General features: G+C 38.4%; 1 protein-coding gene across 3 annotated transcripts in view; it reads left to right on the forward strand.

Moving 5' to 3' along the window:
- The window catches only part of LOC141105642 (alpha-2-macroglobulin-like), a 353,065-nt gene that overhangs the window by 82,062 nt on the left and 253,033 nt on the right, over positions 1–17,970 (forward strand). For all 3 annotated transcript variants that reach the window (XM_073595615.1, XM_073595613.1, XM_073595614.1), the window contains exons 6-8: positions 2,666–2,819; positions 13,509–13,593; positions 14,322–14,442. In XM_073595615.1, coding sequence (XP_073451716.1) covers positions 2,666–2,819; positions 13,509–13,593; positions 14,322–14,442 — 360 coding nt within the window. The remainder of the gene's footprint in view (positions 1–2,665; positions 2,820–13,508; positions 13,594–14,321; positions 14,443–17,970) is intronic.

Consider the following 17,970-nt stretch of genomic DNA (forward strand, 5'->3'; position numbering starts at 1 on the left):
GCGCTGTTGCAATTTGAATGACAATTGCGCGGTCATGCTACAATGTACCGAAACTATTTTTTTATCATTTTGTTCCCACAAATAGAGCTTTCTTTTGGTGTCATTTGATTACCTCTGCGATTTTTATTTTTTGCGCAACAACATAGAAAATTTTGAAAAAAAAAGTTTTTCTTTGTTTCTGTTAAAAAAATTGTAAATAAGTAACTTTTCTCCTTCAAAGATGGGCACTGATATGGCTGCACTGACGGGTGCTGATAAGGTGGCACTGATGGGCACTGATGAGGTGGCATCAATGAGGTGGCACTGATGGGCACTGATAGGCAGCACTGATGGACACTGATAGATGGCACTGGTATGTGGCACTATTGGGCACTCATAGGCGGCACTGATCTGCACTCTTAGGTGCCACTGATGGGTACTTATGGGTGGCACTGATGGGTACTGATGGGTGGCACAGATGGGCACTGATGGACACTGATAGGTAGGCACTCATGGGCATGGATGGGCACTGAGAGGTGGTACTGATGGACACTGATGGGTGGCACTGTTGGACACTGATGGGTGGTACTGATGACACTGATGGGTGGCATTGCTGGGCATGACTTGTCTGATCTTCTGCATAATGTTGCCAGTCATTGTCCATTTGTGGGCACTGATTAGCATATATTTGGCATATTTTTGTATATGTGGATGGCCATGGGTTACATACCTGGCCATCCACATTTTGGGGCCTTCCCTGGTGGTCCTGGTGGCTTCCCTGGTGGTCCAGTGTGGGCATCCGAGGGGGGGCTGCTCTGATAAACAATCAGCGCAGACCCTCCATTGGGAGAGCCGCCGATCGGCTCTCCTCTACTCGCGTCTGTCAGACGCTAGTGAGGAAAAGACGATCAATGGCCCTTCCTGTTTACATAGTGATCAGCCGTGATTGGACACGGCTGGTCACGTGATAAAGTACCTTCTCCAGAGGCTTTTTACCAAGATCAGTGTAGCAGTTTGTCAGACTGACACACCGCACAACGGATTGCCGTGATGTGCGCCCTCCACGGGTGCGTGGCGGCTGTTATCCTGCTGGACATCATATGATGCCCCGTCAGGATAACTGAACCACCGCCCGGCCGTGATTCTGCTATAGGCTGGGCGGGAAGTGGTTAAATAAGTTTTCATGGAGGTCTATGCATCAGATTCAAAGTAAGAACAACCGAGGGGGAAAGAGGGGGCAGAGTATGTGTTTCAATTATTTTTATTAACTTATTATAGACATACAAAACCTTTCATATCATTCCAAAGTCAAAAACACAGAATATTCAAGAAAAGTACAAAATACAAAAAACACATATACAAAAATACATATACAAAAATAAAAAATAGATCTATCCTATAAAACACACCTCTTGAATTGCCAAATTTTTGAAAGTTCATGATCGATCTAAAAAAAAAAAGGGGCAGATGTACTACCCCCTCAACTCACCGCCCCCCCCCTTCCAAGCCCCCCCCTCCAAAGAAGGAAAAATACGAGGAGAAAAAAAAACACCCCCCAGAGTAAACATGTGCACTGCCGAAAAATGTGTTCGTTTTCGTTTCATTTGTTTTTTTTTTTTGTAAATTTGTAAATTCGAAAATTCGGAATTCTTAAATTTGTAAATTCGGAAATTCAGGAAATCTAATATTAGGAAAATTGAAGATTCGAAAATCCGAAAATTCAAAGATTCAGGAATCCGAAAATTTGGAAATTCAGATCCGAAAAACAGAAATAATAACTAAATAACTAACTTATAATAACTAACTATTAAATTATAGGTATTGGAATTTCCTTTCAAATTTGACTATTAGTGAACGTAATGAATATGAATTTATCTGAAGTTACAAATGGAACGAATTAATAATAAATAATAGTAATAATAATAATATTAATAATAATAAAAAGTAATTTGTTCTGTTCCATTCGTTTAGATACTGCATTCGTTATTTCGTAACTTCAGATAAATTTGTATTCGTTACGTTCACTAACAGCCAAATTTGAAAGGAAATTCCAATACCTATAATTTATTAGTTAGTTATTATTGCAGATTTTCAAATTTTCAGATTCTCAAATTTCGAATTTACGAATTTTGAATTTATGAATATTCGAATTTATGAATATTTGGAAAAATTTGTTAAATGGGTTTTCATTAATTCGGATGTTCCCGAATTAAGGAATTTGTCGAAATTCCAATACCTATAATTGAAAAGTTTAGTAACAGTTACGTTTTATTATTAGTTAATTATTATTTCAGATTTTCAAATTTTCAGGTTTTCAAATTTGCCTTCGGATTTTCGTTCTTTTGAATTTTCAGATTTTAATTCTTATTTTTGAATATTCAAATTTATGAGTTACCAAATATTCAAATTTCTGAATTTGTGAATATTCAAATTTGTCTAAATTAGTCAAAAACGAATATGGAACAAAATGAATTGCTCATGTCTAGGGCAGAGGGATTTGGTACAAGGAAAATCTCTCTAATTGAAAGAGCGTTGGGAGCTATGGAAATATGATAATTCAACCTTGAGTGTAAAATAAATGATCTAAAATGTAAAAATGGAATTTATTAACATCATTTTGGCTAATAAGAAAATAATTTATAATTGTATTGGGTAGCAACTTTTGAAGCATTTTGTGGCCTTCTAGGATCCAGGAAAGAACCAAATTCGTCAGTGGCTGAACGTGAATACCAATCAAAGAATTGCTGAGTTTTCTTTTCCTCTCTCCTCTGAGCCTCCACTGGGGGAATACTCAATTCGGGCGGGGGATACAGTCCAAAGCTTTTCTGTGGAAGAACACGGTGAGGAACGTTCATATATACATAACTAATCAGAAATAACCCAGAGAAATCCCCAGTCTCCTACAACAACGGACCATATTAACCACTTCAGCCCCGGAAGATTTGGCTGCTGAATGACCGGGCCATTTTTGCGATTCGGCACTGCGTCGCTTTAACTGACAATTGCGCGGTCATGCGATGCTGCACCCAAACAAGACATCCTTTTTTTTCCACAAATAGAGCTTTCTTTTGGTGGTATTTGATCGGCTCTGCGGTTTTTATTCTATAAACAAAAAAGAGCGACAATTTTGAAAAAACACAGTATTTTGTACTTTTTGCTATAATAAATATCCCCATTTAAAAAAAAAAAAGTTTAGGCTGATATTTATTCTTCTACATATTTTTGGTAAAAAAAAAAATCACAATAAGCGTATATTGATTGGTGTGCACAAACGTTATAGCTTCTACAAAATAGGGGATAGATTTATAGCATTTTTATTATTATTATTTTTACTAGTAATGGCGGCGATCTGCGATTTTTATTGGGACTGCAACATTATGGCGGACACATCAGACACTTTTGACACATTTTTGGGACCATTGGCACTTATACAGCGATCAGTGCTATAAAAATGCACTGATTACTGTAAAAATGTCACTAGCAGGGAAGGGGTTAACACTAGGGGGCGATTTGTGTGTGTTTCTAACTGTAGGGGGAGGGGACTGACCTAGAGGAAATGACAGATCGTGGTTCCTAGCTATTAGGAACTCACGATCTGTCTCTCCTCACAGAACAGAACAGGGATTTGTGTGTTTACACACACACACAAGTCCCTGTTCTGCCTCTCGTGCCCATGATCGCTCGTGGCCGGCGGTCATTGCGACCTTCGGCCACGAGCATCCGCACCCCCGCAGTGCAGTGGGCTCGTGTGCGTGCACCTGCTATCCCACTTAAAGTGGTGTTCCAGCCGAAATGATGCTTTTTAAATAAAAATACCCCTATAATACACAAGCTTAATGTATTCTAGTAAAGTTAGTCTGTAAACTAAGGTCTTTTTTGTTAGTTTATAGCAGTAGTTTGTTATTTTATAAACTTACAGCAGGCCGTGGCCATCTTAAGTGTGGGCATCTGAAGCCAGACTGTATTTCTTCCTGGATCTCATCCTTGAAGATCTCGCACATGCTCAGTGCAGCACAAGCAGTGTAATAGGTTTCAGGTCAGGTTTCCATAGCAATGGCAGTTTCAGAGGAAGTTTCTGCCCCTTCCCAGAAGACATTGCAAACAGGAAATGATGCGATGGGCCGCAGACAGGGAGGAGGAAGTGAAAAATGAATACAGCAGATATACAGTAGGTGCTGAGAAAAAAAATTTAAAAATATCCAATTTGTTTACAGTGCACAGTTTAGTGAGGGATGCTGAAGAGTTGTAAAAGTGGGTGGAACTCCACTTTAAAGGAGCCGATGTATAGCTATGACGGCTCGCGGGATCGTGCCGACCTGCCGCAGTATAATGACGGCAGCTGGTCGGCAAGCGGTTAAGTAAAATCATCATATTTTTATTTAGAAATCAGTTATTTGAGAAAAATTTGAAGTACCCCTACAGGGGAACATTAGTACATAAAATATACACACAGTAAAAATGAACTTTTACAGATGAGATAGGTATGATCCGTACAGTGATATGATATGATGTTTTGTGTACATTTTACCATTAACTTGGCTTCCTCAGGACCCAGATGCATGGCAAATTATTAGAACAAAAAGAAATACCCCCTGAATGGGACTTTAAAAGACCACCAGCTCTAAGGTATAAAAAATATCCTTTAATAATAAAGATAAAAAGATGTATAATGTCTACACATCACATACCCTGTTTCCCTAAAAATAAGACCTAGCGTGATTGTCAGTGATGGCTGCAATATAAGCCCTACCCCCTAAATATGCCCTAGTTAAAGTCCTTGTAGGTCTTATTTTCAGGGTAGGGCTTATTTTCGGGGAAACAGGGTAGGGCTTATTTGGGGGGTAAGGCTTATATTGCAGCCATCACTGACAATCACGCTAGGTCTTATTTTCGGGGAAACAGGGTAAATACATCAAACAAAAAAACAAAAACACCAATACAAAAAGTGAAATGCACAATAACATATGTACTCTCCTAAGGTTGGTGCACCCCAAAACCTGATGCATTTCCAGTATTATTATACCTTCATCAGGGGTTGAGAGTTGAGTGTATATACATATGTTTTAATTCTAAAAATACAAAGAGACATATCAGAGAAGACATCAATTTAAAATGTGAACTATAAAGTATACTTAGACAAATGAGAATTAACCAATAAGTAAAATAAAAATAAAAATAAAAAAGCAGGAATCATCAATACTAAATGATAAGTACTAAACAGAAGTTCATGTCCCCACATACCGATTGGAGTGATTCCATGTTCAAAGAACAAAGGAGGCAATTAGACCAAGACAAATGTCAAATGGACGCCAGACTGGAATAATAGGAGGCTTGAAATGCATTTACAACATCTGTGTAATAAAATATGTTTGGCCACAATGAGGTTCCACCAAAAAACTGGCAAAAATAATGGAAAATAAAAAAAATGAAAAAACTTAAAGATATAAATATAAATATATAAATGGGTGGGAAAAGAGGGGGTGCACACAAAATGAGCACTGACACCAGCAGAGGGGGTGTCCCTAATCTCCCTATACCCATATGCATAAACCCCTGAAGGAGAAAAGATAGCCGCCGCCATAGGAAACGCCGAGGCGTGTCTCAAGTGTAAGGGTGGGGGGAATGAAAAAGGTGGGGGAAAAAATGAGAAAGGAGGACAAGACAAAAGATGCCCAGTGATATATATAACTAATGTAATCCTAGAGTGAAAGGGTGCAACCAAAAGCATGCAAGTATAAAGGAAAATAAAATCAAACCAATATATTTACCAATAAGTGCTTATGGAAAAATGCTTGGGAGAGAAAAGATGCTAGAGCTTTAGATATAGGCTACATAGCGAGCGGATAATATCCAGCAGTCCCAGGTGAAACGTGTCCTATAATATAACAGTACGTAAGTATGTGCTAAAACAGAATGAGGGGGACCAATGGGCCACCCATGATTAGTGTAAGATAAATAAGTGAAGAGCTTGCCTGTGAAAGTGGAGATCCTACGTATAGCGGTCCTCCTCAGTGTCAGTGCCTGCGTAGACCCTGGTATTCCCCTGTATTTGTATCATGGCGCCGAAAGCCGGAGCATGCGCAGACAGGGTGAGACCCAGTGCGCCTGTGCATAGTGAGGAGATATGTATGCAGGCGCATGCGCAAGCAATTTCTCTGATGACAGTGTTGGTGGAACGCAGCGTCAGCGTGATACTAAGCCAGCTGGGATAGGTTGAAGATCAGTGATATAGTGATAACCCGTCTCCTCCTAAAATGCAATCACCACTAGTCACCTAAATGCTGACATATAGATCAGTGTACTAAGTGATTACACTCCTAAAGTAACTCCCAGGGTGGATGGGCGAAGGCTCAGAAAAAACAAAGGAAAACAAAGGAAAAACAAAAAAACACGGAGAAATGCAAGAGAGACAACCCGATGGTCTGGCGCCCTCTAATGCAAGTAAACTAGTAGAACAATCAATTATATATCATGGAATCACTTCAAAATTAATATGCATCCATTGAAGTATATACATCTACTGAAATATAGGGCATCAAGAGATATTCTCTGCCTTGCTGATTCTGTATTCCTGAATGAGTGTTCAGACAATGTACATAAAATCTGCAACGGCATTAAGGATCCAATCTTGAAACGTAAATATCAGGATGCACATTATTAGTATGTTCTAAACCAGTGATAGCGAAATAGGGTAGGACAGGAACTCTTGACACAAAGCACAAATACAGTTCAAAAACAGAATATGGAATATATGGAAGAGGTAGCAGTGATAGATAGATGCACCTTGGGGTACTTAGTGCAGTCATGCACAAAAAAGGAGCGCAGAAAAAAAGGGTTGATCGCAAAACAGACGGAAAGGGGGCATTAAGTGAAAGTATTAGGGAATATCTTACCACTTATACATCAACCTAGGCATACCCATGTGCCCGATGTAAAGCCTTCTAAAAAAGGTTGATAACTAATGCAGTCATTAAGGCCAGGTGGTAAGGTGGCTTGTAGTGCCACTATCCACCTGGTCTCTTTTTGCAGCAAAACTTTGTCCCAGTCACCCCCCCGTTATTGAGGTGTACCCGGTCCAAGACCAAAAATGTAATTTTCAGAAAATTGCCCTTGTGTATGTCTCGGCGTGTCTACCCAGAGGTAGATCAGGGTTGCACGTGCACATGCTATGGATAAGCCTACCCATCCTGTTGTGTAGTTCCAGATTTGTTTTCCCTACATAGAAACCGCCGCAGGGGCATGTCAACAGATAGACTACTCCAAATGTGCAGCAGTTTGCAAAGTACGAAGGTGTATACTTCCATCCATTTGGTAGTATCGCATTTTTGTCAATATTCATAAACTGACACTTGGAGCATCCCCTGCAATAAATGTGCCTAAACGCTTGCAGGGGTCCCCCCTGAATTCACCGGTGTATTCACTGGTTTTGGGGTACACCACCCTTTGGAGAGTACATATGTTAATGTGCATTTCACTTTTTGTATTGGTGTTTTTGTTTTTTGTTTGATGTATTTATGTGATGTGTAGACTTTATACGTCTTTTTATCTTTATTATTAAAGGATATTTTTTATACCTCAGAGCTGGTGGTCTTTTAAAGTCTCATTCAGGGGGTATTTCTTTTTGTTCTAATGCATCAGGATGGGACCACCATACTCTATATCTGACATAGTGGAGGTCTTTCTCTTTTTTCCATGGCCAATTATTAGGTTACGAAAAGAGCTTGATAGCAGGACAGTCAGCCCGAACGCCTGGGGAGTAGACATGCAAAATCTGTTTCATTCTGAATTAGTTTTTTAACGAATTTCAACAAATTCTTTAATTCCGAAATATCCAAATTAATGAAAACCCGTTTAACAAATTTTTCTGAATATTCGTAAATTCGTACATTTGTAAATTTGTGCATTTGTAAATGCGTACATTCGTGCATTCATAAATTCATGCATTCGTAAATGTGTACATTCGTACATTCGTAAATTCGTACATTCATAAATTAGTAAATTCGTAAATTAGTAAATTAGTGATTTCGTAAATTTGTAAATTCGGAAATCTGAAATAATAATTAACTAATAATAACTTAACTATTACTAACTATTAAATTATAGGTATTGTAATTTCCTTTCCAATTTGTCTGTTAGTGAACGTAACACATACAAATGTATCCTAAGTTACGAATTATCCGAAATAACGAATGCCGTATCCAAACGAATGGAACGTAATGAACTAATAATAATAAATAACAATAATAATAATAAAAATGTTTAATAATTATTATTATTTATTATTGATTTGTTCTGTTCCATTTGCTTAGATGCAGCATTCGCTATTTCGGATAATTGGTAACTTCGGATAAATTCGTAGGAAATATTCGGATAAATTCGTAGGAAATATTCCTTTAAATATCATGCCTGGGGTGTCCCCTTAGTCTGCCTGTAAAGTAGCGCATTTTTCCCATGTTCATAACAATACCACAGCAAAATTTTATTTTTCTAAAGCAAAAAATGTAATTTAAAATTGCTCGCAGCTGTAATGTATTGTCAGATCCTGGCAATATAGATAAAAATCATTGAAAAAAATGGCGTGGGCCCCCTTTGGGTCTGGTATGAATATTAAAGGGAACCCCATGCCAAAATTTTTTTTAAAAATGGAGTGGGGGTCCCCCCAAAATCTATACCAGGCCCTTCAGGTCTGGTATGGATTTTAAGGGGAACCCCGCACCAAAATAATAAATATGGTGTGGTGTCCCCCCAAAATCTATACCAGACCCTTATCCTTATCCGAGAATGCAACCTAGCCAACCCAAAACACCTTATCTTCATGTTGATGGGTACAATGGCCTCATTCCCACAACCATTGCCCGGTGGATTTGGGGGTCTGCGGGCGGGGGGGCTTATCAGAATCTGGAACCCCAGATCCCGGCCCCCCCTATGTGAATGGGTATCGGGTACATTGTACCCCTACTCATTCACCAAAAAAAGTGTCAAAAAGTAAAAATGACACTAGACAGTTTTTGACAATTCTTTTATTAAAAAAAAAGTGTCCCGCAATGTAAATTCATCTTCAATCACAGTGCAGATGGACCGAAAAAAAAAAAGAAAAAACAGAAAAACTCTGCCTCGATGGGAGGCATCCGGCTGACTGCAGCCTTTTCATGATGACAGCTCTTATATAGGCAAGAGCGGGGTCACCCGGTTACATCAGCTGACATCTTCTGACATCATGTGACTCATCTTAGCCCCTGAGACTGGATCAGCAAAAAGTATTTTACTCACAAGGCCAAGGATTAGCTGCCCAAATTTGGCTTCTGGATGCCTTCCAGTGAGGTGATAGCAGACTGGATCCTCAGAGGTGAAGTCCCAGAGGTGTTTCTGTAGTTGCGGATAGGGCTCCTAGGTTCTTCCACAGCCAGGACCCTGGAGAATAGCAATTGAACCCGTGGCACAACTTTCAGAGATGGCAGTTTTCCCAGCTGGTGATCTCTTAGACCAGATGTGTAGATTGTGTTCCAAAAGATAGGCTAAGCCCCAGTGATGCTTTTTGGCCTAGCAACAAGAACAGCCAGCAGCAACTCCTCAGGCCTCAGCCTGAGGCAAGAGAGGTAGCACATGGTTTTCCCAAATATTTATACTCTCCCCAATTATGCATCAGTGACTTGAACCTCCTACTAGGATGACCAGAAGGAAAATTAATAGTCATAACTCCAAGCAGGAACCCTCATACTATTGCCAGTGGAGTAATGACCCCTACTGGTTACAGCAAGAGACCACCAACCTTCTGAGTTTAGGGAGAAACCAAATGCGTGCTTACACAAATTAAACTGGATTGATTACCACCCAGACAAAAAATGAAATGTACCTATTTCTTAGAAACCTAACTAAGTTGGTGCTACACCCATTACAGCAGCCCCAAACTGTCAAGAAAAAGATCATACAGTTAAAGTTACTTATGGCAGTTACAAATTTTGGAATTCATTTCAAAATGTATTTTCAACATTTTTAACCTGCGACCTTAATCAAACAAATACACAAGGGCAATGCCACAATAGTCCTTTAGGAAACATTCCCTGTTATAGGATAAAAATGCTCTGTCCTTAGTTTCCAGTTATGCTCGGCATTGTCATCCTGTGGTGCCCTTTGTCCTCAAGGCAAATAGCACTGCTGACGCACATTCCACAAGCATGGTCCCTTGCTGCCACCATCAGGAAATCCACCCTGAGAAATGCCATTGATCTGTCCCCTGGGTGCACAATGTCGACAGAAAGTGGCAGAAACCATGAAATTAGGCCGAGACAGAAGTACAGTTAAATCACACTTCTTTAATAATAAAAGTAAAAAGAACAAACGTAGGCAAAACATAGCCAGAGTTCAGTAACCGCAAAGGATAGTCAGCCAAGTCAGAAGTCAGGGATCAATATAATGGAACAGCAAGCAGGATCTGGAGCCAGAAGGGATGTCAGCAAAGCAAGTCTTGAACAGGATCGCAGGAGATAGTTTCTGTGATGTTGACCAAGGCGAAGGCAGAGATCCTCTGGACTGGAGCGCTTAAGTAGGCAGGACTGACGAGCAGGAAATCACCAACAGCTGAGTAACTGTGGAGAGATGGCAATTAGCCGACAGCTGAGTGGACAGCTCAGAGAAGGAAGGGCTGAGCCCAGCCCTGACAACGGTACTGTGAAAAAGTATTTCCTCCCTTCCTAATTTTTTTTTTGCATATTTGTCACACTTAAATGGTTTGGAATTATTAAACAAATGTTATTATTGCACAAAGTTAATGGAATAAATACAAAATGCAGTTTTTAAATGATGATTTCATTTATCAAGGGAAAAAAGCTGTCCAAACCTGCCTGGCCCTATGTGGAAAAGTAATTACCCCCCCTTGCTAAATCATGAATGAACTGTGATTAACCACATTTGTTAAATTTCACTAGCCACACCATTTTATGAATTGTAGGTCTTTTTTCCTTTTAGTTGAGTTACTTTTCTGAGACCATGGCTGTGGAAAATGTTGATACAAGGTCCATAGTTTATATTTTTCTTGAATTGGCAAAATCACACTTCCAGTCCTTTAGTACAACCTAGTGGACATGTGCACTGCCGAAAAATGTCTTAGTTTTCATTTCTTCAGGTTTTTTTCATAAATTTGTAAATTTGAAAATCCAAAAATTCGGAAACCCGAAAATACTAAAATTCGAAAATTCGAAAAATAAAATTTTCAAAATTTGAAAATTTGGAAATTCGGATATTCGAAAATTCAAAAATTCAGAAATTCAGAAATTCGGAAATTCAAAAATTCGAAAATCCGAAAATTCAAAATTTTGAAAATATGAAAATAAGAAAGAAAATTTGAAAATTCAAAATAATAACTAACTAATAAAAACTAACTATTAAATTATAGGTATTGGAATTTCCTTTCAAATTTGGCTGTTAGTAAACGTAACAAATACGAATTTATCTGAGGTTACGAATCATCTGAAATAACAAATGCTGCATCTTTTTTATTTCAAAAGTAAAGGAAAACAAAACCAAGAAAGGTTCCAATCATTAGAACATACATATTTAAGTACTAATAACCGCAATATTGAGTAGTACATTCCGCCAATCTAAGACTGAATAATCCAGTAATATAATATCCTCTATCAACAAGCTGTTCGAAATAATATCCACTATCATCATGTTATTCAAAATGTCTTTCCCTTCTTGGTCATATACTCAAAGGAAAGGAAAAAAAAAAAAACAGGAAAAAAAAAACAATAATGAAAACATAAATAAATAAGTAGATAGATTTTTCTCTCTCCTCCTCCCCTCCAGCACCCACTTGAGCCAGCATGTAGAGTTACATTCATTCGCTGGGTCGATCTGTCTTAAAGAGAGTGTTACAATTTCTCTTCAGTTGATAAGATTCACATCTATGAGAGTCTTTCCCTCCTCTGAATTAATTAACTAATTATCCAAAATAACGAATTCCCCATCAAAACAAATGGAATGTAATAATAAATAATAATAATAATAATAATAAAAAGTAATTTGTTACGTTCCATCCGTTTAGATACGGCATCCGTTATTTTGGATAATTTGTAACTTCAGATAAATTCATATTTGTTACGATCACTAACAGCCAAATTTAAAAGGAAATTCCAATACCTATAATTTAATCACTTCAGCCCTGGAGCATTTGGCTGGCCAAAGACCAGAGCACTTTTTGCGATTTGGCACTGTCGCTTTAACTGACAATTGTGCGGTCGTGTGATGTGGCTTGCAAACAAAATTGACGTCCTTTTTTCCCCACAAATAGAGCTTTCTTTTGGTGGTATTTGATCACCTCTGCGGTTTTTATTTTTTGCACTATAAACAAAAAAAGAGCGACAATTTTGAAAAAAATGCAATATTTTTTCCTTTTTGCTATAATAAATATCCCCAAAAAATATATAAAAAAAGTTTTTTTGCTCAGTTTAGGCCAATATGTATTCTTCTACATATTTTTGGTAAAAAAAAAAAAAAAATTGCAATAAGCGTGTATTGATTGGTTTGCGCAAAAGTTATAGCGTCTACAAAATAGGGGATAGATTTATGGCATTTTTATTAATAATTTTTTTTTTTTTACTAGTAATGGCGGCGATCAGCAATTTTTATCATGACTGCGACATTATGGCAGACAGATTGGACACTTTTGGTGCTATTTTGGGACCATTCACATTTATACAGCGATCAGTGCGATTAAAAATGCACTGATTACTGTGTAAATGTGACCGGCAGTGAAGGGGTTAACCACTAGGGGGCGCTGAAGGCTTAAGTGTGTCGTAGGGAGTGATTCTAACTGTACGGGGGATGGGCTACGCGTGACACGATACTGATCATCGCTCCCAATTACAGGGAGCTGTGATCAGTGTCCTGTCACTAGGAAGAATGGGGAAATGCTTGTTTACATCAGCATTTCCCCATTCTTACTCTCCATGAGACGATCGCGGGTATCCCCGTGGACATCAAGTCCGAGGGACCCGTGATCACACTCACGGAGCTCGCGGCGGGCACGCGCCCTCAATGCCGCGTCTTAAAGGGCAACGTACAGGTACGTTAGTATGCCTATACGTGCCATTCTGCCAACGTATATCAGCGTGAGCCCGTTGGCAAGGGGGTAATAGTTTAGTAATAGTTAAGTTATTATTAATTGGTTATTATTTCAGATTTTCACATTTTCGGATTTTCGTTCTTATTTTTGGATTTTCATTCTTTTTAAATTTCGGATTTTCAATCTTATTTTTGTATTTTCAAATTTCCGAATTTCCTGAATTTTCAGATTTTCGAATTTCCGAATTTCCTGTTTTTTTCGGATTTTCGGATTTTCAGATTTTGTAATTTCGAATTTCTGACTTTTTCAAATTTCTGTATATTCGTTAAATGGGTTTTCGTTATTTCACATATTCCCGAATTAACAAATTTGTTGATAATTCGTTATAAAATGCATTCGGAATGAAATGAATTGCACATGTCTACAACCTAGTCAAGTCTGACATTTATCTCTTCTGTCTCCACAGTGCTTCCAAAATTCCAGACCAGTCTTGTGCTACCCAGGTCTGTAGGGATTGACAGTGAAAGTATCCATGTCCAAATATGCAGCAAGTGAGTTTAACTTTAAAACATATTTATTTCTGGTAAATGAAGAAGTATGGAGGAGTGTTCTGGTTTGAGTCAGACATTTAAGGCGGTTGTTTACTGCTGGATAGTTTTTTTTTTCCCCTGCAAGGTAAAGTCATAATGTGCTAGTATGCATCGTATACTAGCACATTATGTCACACTTACCTTAAAACAAAGCTTCAGGGTTCGTGGGCTCCGGCTCTGTGACTGGTCGGAGCCATGATGATGTCACTCCGGAGCTGCCGTTCACGGCACAGGGTGCCACCTGTGCCGTTCCTTCAGAGCGCACGCGCCAGTGATTTCACTGGCTGCATGTAATGTAAATATCTCCTAAACGGTGCCCACTTAGGAGATACAGTATTTACATATTATAAGCTTACCTATGGGTAAAAGTCAGTAAAGGAAATTGACTTCCTCTTTAAAGAGACATATTCCTATAAATATAGTAACATAGCAGAACACAATAAAAAAACAAAAAACAAAACATAATTGCCATCTGACCCCACACACACGTCTAGCAGTTTGGTGAATGCTGTATGCAGAGTCTCCAGCAGATGGCAGCAACAGGGCACAAGGGAAATAAAATGAAGTATCCACAAGATGGCGTATAATGAGGGTTTGGGTTCAGGTTGGGCTGTGGCTGTTTGCTTTTGTTGTCTTGCCACTAAAATGGCAATGTTACACCCTATTTACATATATTTGTTTATCTTTAGGTACACACATGGAAAGCCAGTTCAAGGTCAATATTCAGTTTCCATGTGTAGATCATATCATAGCTGGTATGCAAGAGGCATTGGCACAAAATCTAATATTTGTCGTGCATTCACTGGAGAGGTAAGGTCAACAGTTATCGAATGATAGGAAAAGCTAAATAATTTGTTGAAATGTTTTTGCCAAAAAACATTTTATTAAGAGATTAACATTTATAATTGTATTTATTTTCAATGACTTTGTAAAATATTCTTGAAAAAATAATTAGGACTTTGACTTTGGGACAAAGTCAACTATATAAACCTGTATAATAATATTTATAATAAATGCTATATAAACCTGTATAATAATATTTATAATAAATGCTATATAAACCTGTATAATAATATTTATAATAAATGCTATATAAACCTGTATAATAATATTTATAATAATATACAGTATATACGGTATATATATAATTTATAATTGTATTTATTTTCAATGACTTTTTAAAATATTTTTGAAAAAATAATTAGGACTTTGGGACATTTTGAAGTCAACTTAACGGGACTTTGGGACATTTTGAAGTCAACCTTCCCGACCAGCCGCCGCAGCAGGGCAGCAGGTTGGCTCCCCTGCGTGAGCGTCGTAGCTGTACATCGGCTCTTTAAGACGCTGTAGCAGGCGTGCCCGCAGCATGTCCCGGCCCCGATGTGCATGCCCAATGACCACCCGTGATCGCGCATGACAGAGCAAAAACCGGGATCTGTGTGTGTAAACACACAAATCCCGGTTCTGTCAGGGGAGAGGAGACAGAGTAGGACCAACAAATACCAAGTAGGAACAATAATCTCTCTCCTCCTATAGTCAGCCACATTCCCCTCACAGTTAGAACACACATAGGAAACATGTTTAACCCCTTGATCGCCCCCTAGTGTTAACCCCTTCCATGCCAGTGGCATTTATACAGTAATCAGTGGCTATTTATAGTACTGATCGCTGTATAAATATCAATGGTCCCAAAAAAGTGCCAAAAGTGTACGATTTGTCCGCCGCAATGTCTCAGTCCTGATAAAAATTGCAGATCCTGCCATTACTAGTAAAAAAAATAAAAATAATAAAAATGCCATAAATCTATCCCCTATTTTGTAGACGGTATAACTTTTTTGCGCAAACCAATCAATATACACTTATTGTGATTTTTTATTTTTTTTTACCAAAGATATGTTGAAAAATATATATCGGCCTAAACTGATGAAGACTTTTTTTTAATGTTTTTTTGGATATTTATTATAAAAGTACAAAATATTATGTTTTTTGCAAAATTGTTGCTCTTTTTATAGCGCAAAAAATAAAAAACGCAGAGGTGATCAAATACCACAAAAAGAAAGCTCTATTTGTGAGGAAAAAAGGACATCAATTTTGTTTTGGTACAATGTCGCATGTCCGCGCAATTTTCAGTTAAAGCAACGCAGTGCCGTATCGGAAAAAATGGCCCGGTCATTAAGGAGGAAAATCTTCCGGGGTTAAAGTTAAAGTTATGTTTAAGACTGAGTTTCTCAACCAGGGTTTTGTGGAACCCTAGGGTTCCTCCAGAGGTTTCCAGGGGTTCCATGAGCAATGAACAGTTGTAGCCTTTTAGATATGTAACTACTGACACCAATAATATATTTCATCATCTGTAAGGAGGACATGCTTCCCAATGACTACAAGTAAAAGGAGCATTGTTCCCTGTGACCATCATGCTAATGTACCACGAGCTGTAGATATAGTTTTTACATGGTTACAGTAGATCGCTGCTTTGGTTTTGTAGTGGGAAATGGCCATAAAAAAATGGCTTTGTAAGTGATATATTTGTGTTGGACTACAGAGTGTTGTGGTATAGTTCACACTGAAAGTCGCCTCCTTCTTTATTCATGCCTTCTATAAAATGATGGGTAAGGTGTCTAGACCTGGAAAAGCAGAAATAGTAAACATGATCTTACTGTTGCTACTTACAGGTCTATGATTTCTCAGAGACCTGTAATTGTTGCTAACTGAGCTATGACTTTTATAACTTTGGAAACTGTATTTCTGCCAGGGGTGAGGTTGTCAGATGAAAAACAGCCAATTGACATCAGAAGTTGCTGAATAAGAGTTGATATTAAGGCCTCATTCGCACATCATGTGCAGAGATGTCAGTTTTTCTGCACATGTTCTACAAGGGCACAAAGAAAAAAAAACAATTATTCTCTATGTGCCCTGTTCACACCACAGCCATAGCTCCCAACTGTCCCTGATTTCGAGGGACTGTGTCTGATTTTGAGGGCCTGTCCCTGATTTTGAGGGAATGCCCCTGATTTGGAACAAAGCCCCTCTGTTCCTCTTTCCTTCTCATTTGTCCCTCATTTTGGTCTGATCTATATAGTTGTATATAAAATACACTATTTATCTTTGAAAAAAAAAATCCCAGTGCTAAACCTTTCATCAAATTTCTAAATTGTTGCATTTGTAAATCCAAAAGCCAATATAAAGGAATAGTAGTGGTAAAAAAAAAACAAAAAACACTTGTGGGCTTAAAGGCGTTGTAAAGGCAATTGCTTTTTTATCTTAATGCATTCTATGCATTAAGATAAAAAACCTTTTGTGTGTAGCAGGCCCCCCAGCACCCCCTAATACTTACCCTGAGCTCCATATCTACCTAAGCGATGTCCACAATTCCCTCAGCCACCCGGGACTCTCCTCCTGATTTGGTAAGGCACAGCCGCGGTGCCATTGGCTCCTGTGGCTGTCAATCAAAGTCAGTTAGCCAATCAGGGGAGAGAGGGGGCAGGTCCAGGTCGGGGCTCTGTGTCTGAATGGATACAGGGGGCTCGGAGGCCCAGGTGCCCCCCATAGAGAGCTGCCGGTCTATGGGGGCACTCGTCAGGAGGTAAGGGCCAGGAGAACCAAAGAGGGACCCACTAAGAGGAGGATCCGAGCTGCTCTGTGCAAAACCAACTGCAACAGAGCAGGTAAGTATAACATGTTTGTTTTTTTTTTGTTTGTTTTTTTTAAAGCGAGACTTTACAATCACTTTAACTAATCATTTATTTTGTATAATTCTCCTTTAGCCACTTCAGCCCCAGAAGATTTGGCTGCTGAATGACCAAGCCATTTTTTGTGATTCGGCACTGCATCACTTTAACCGACAATTGCGCGGTCGTGCAATGTTGCACCCAAACAAAATTGACGTCCTTTTTTTCCCACAAATAGAGCTTTCTTTTGGTGGTATTTGATTGTCTCTGTGGTTTTTTTATTTTTTGTGCTATAAACAAAAAAAGAGCAGCAATTTTGAAAAAAACACACTATTTTGTACTTTTTGCTATAATAAATATCCCCATTTTTTTTTTTTTTAAAAGCTAATTTTTTCTCAGTTTAGGCCGATATGTATTCTTCTACATATTTTTGGTAAAAAAATTGCAATAAGCCTATATTGATTGGTTTGCACAAAAGTTATAGCTTCTACAAAATAGGGGATAGATTTATAGCATTTTTATTATTATTATTATTATTATTATTTTTTACTAGTAATGGCAGCAATCTGCAATTTTTATTGGGACTGCGACACTTTTGTCACATTTTTGGGACCATTGTCATTTATACAGCGATCAGTGCTATAAAAATGCACTGATTACTGTATAAATGTCA

This window comes from Aquarana catesbeiana, linkage group LG08 (genome assembly GCF_042186555.1).
Source record: "Aquarana catesbeiana isolate 2022-GZ linkage group LG08, ASM4218655v1, whole genome shotgun sequence".
Taxonomy (NCBI): domain Eukaryota; kingdom Metazoa; phylum Chordata; class Amphibia; order Anura; family Ranidae; genus Aquarana; species Aquarana catesbeiana.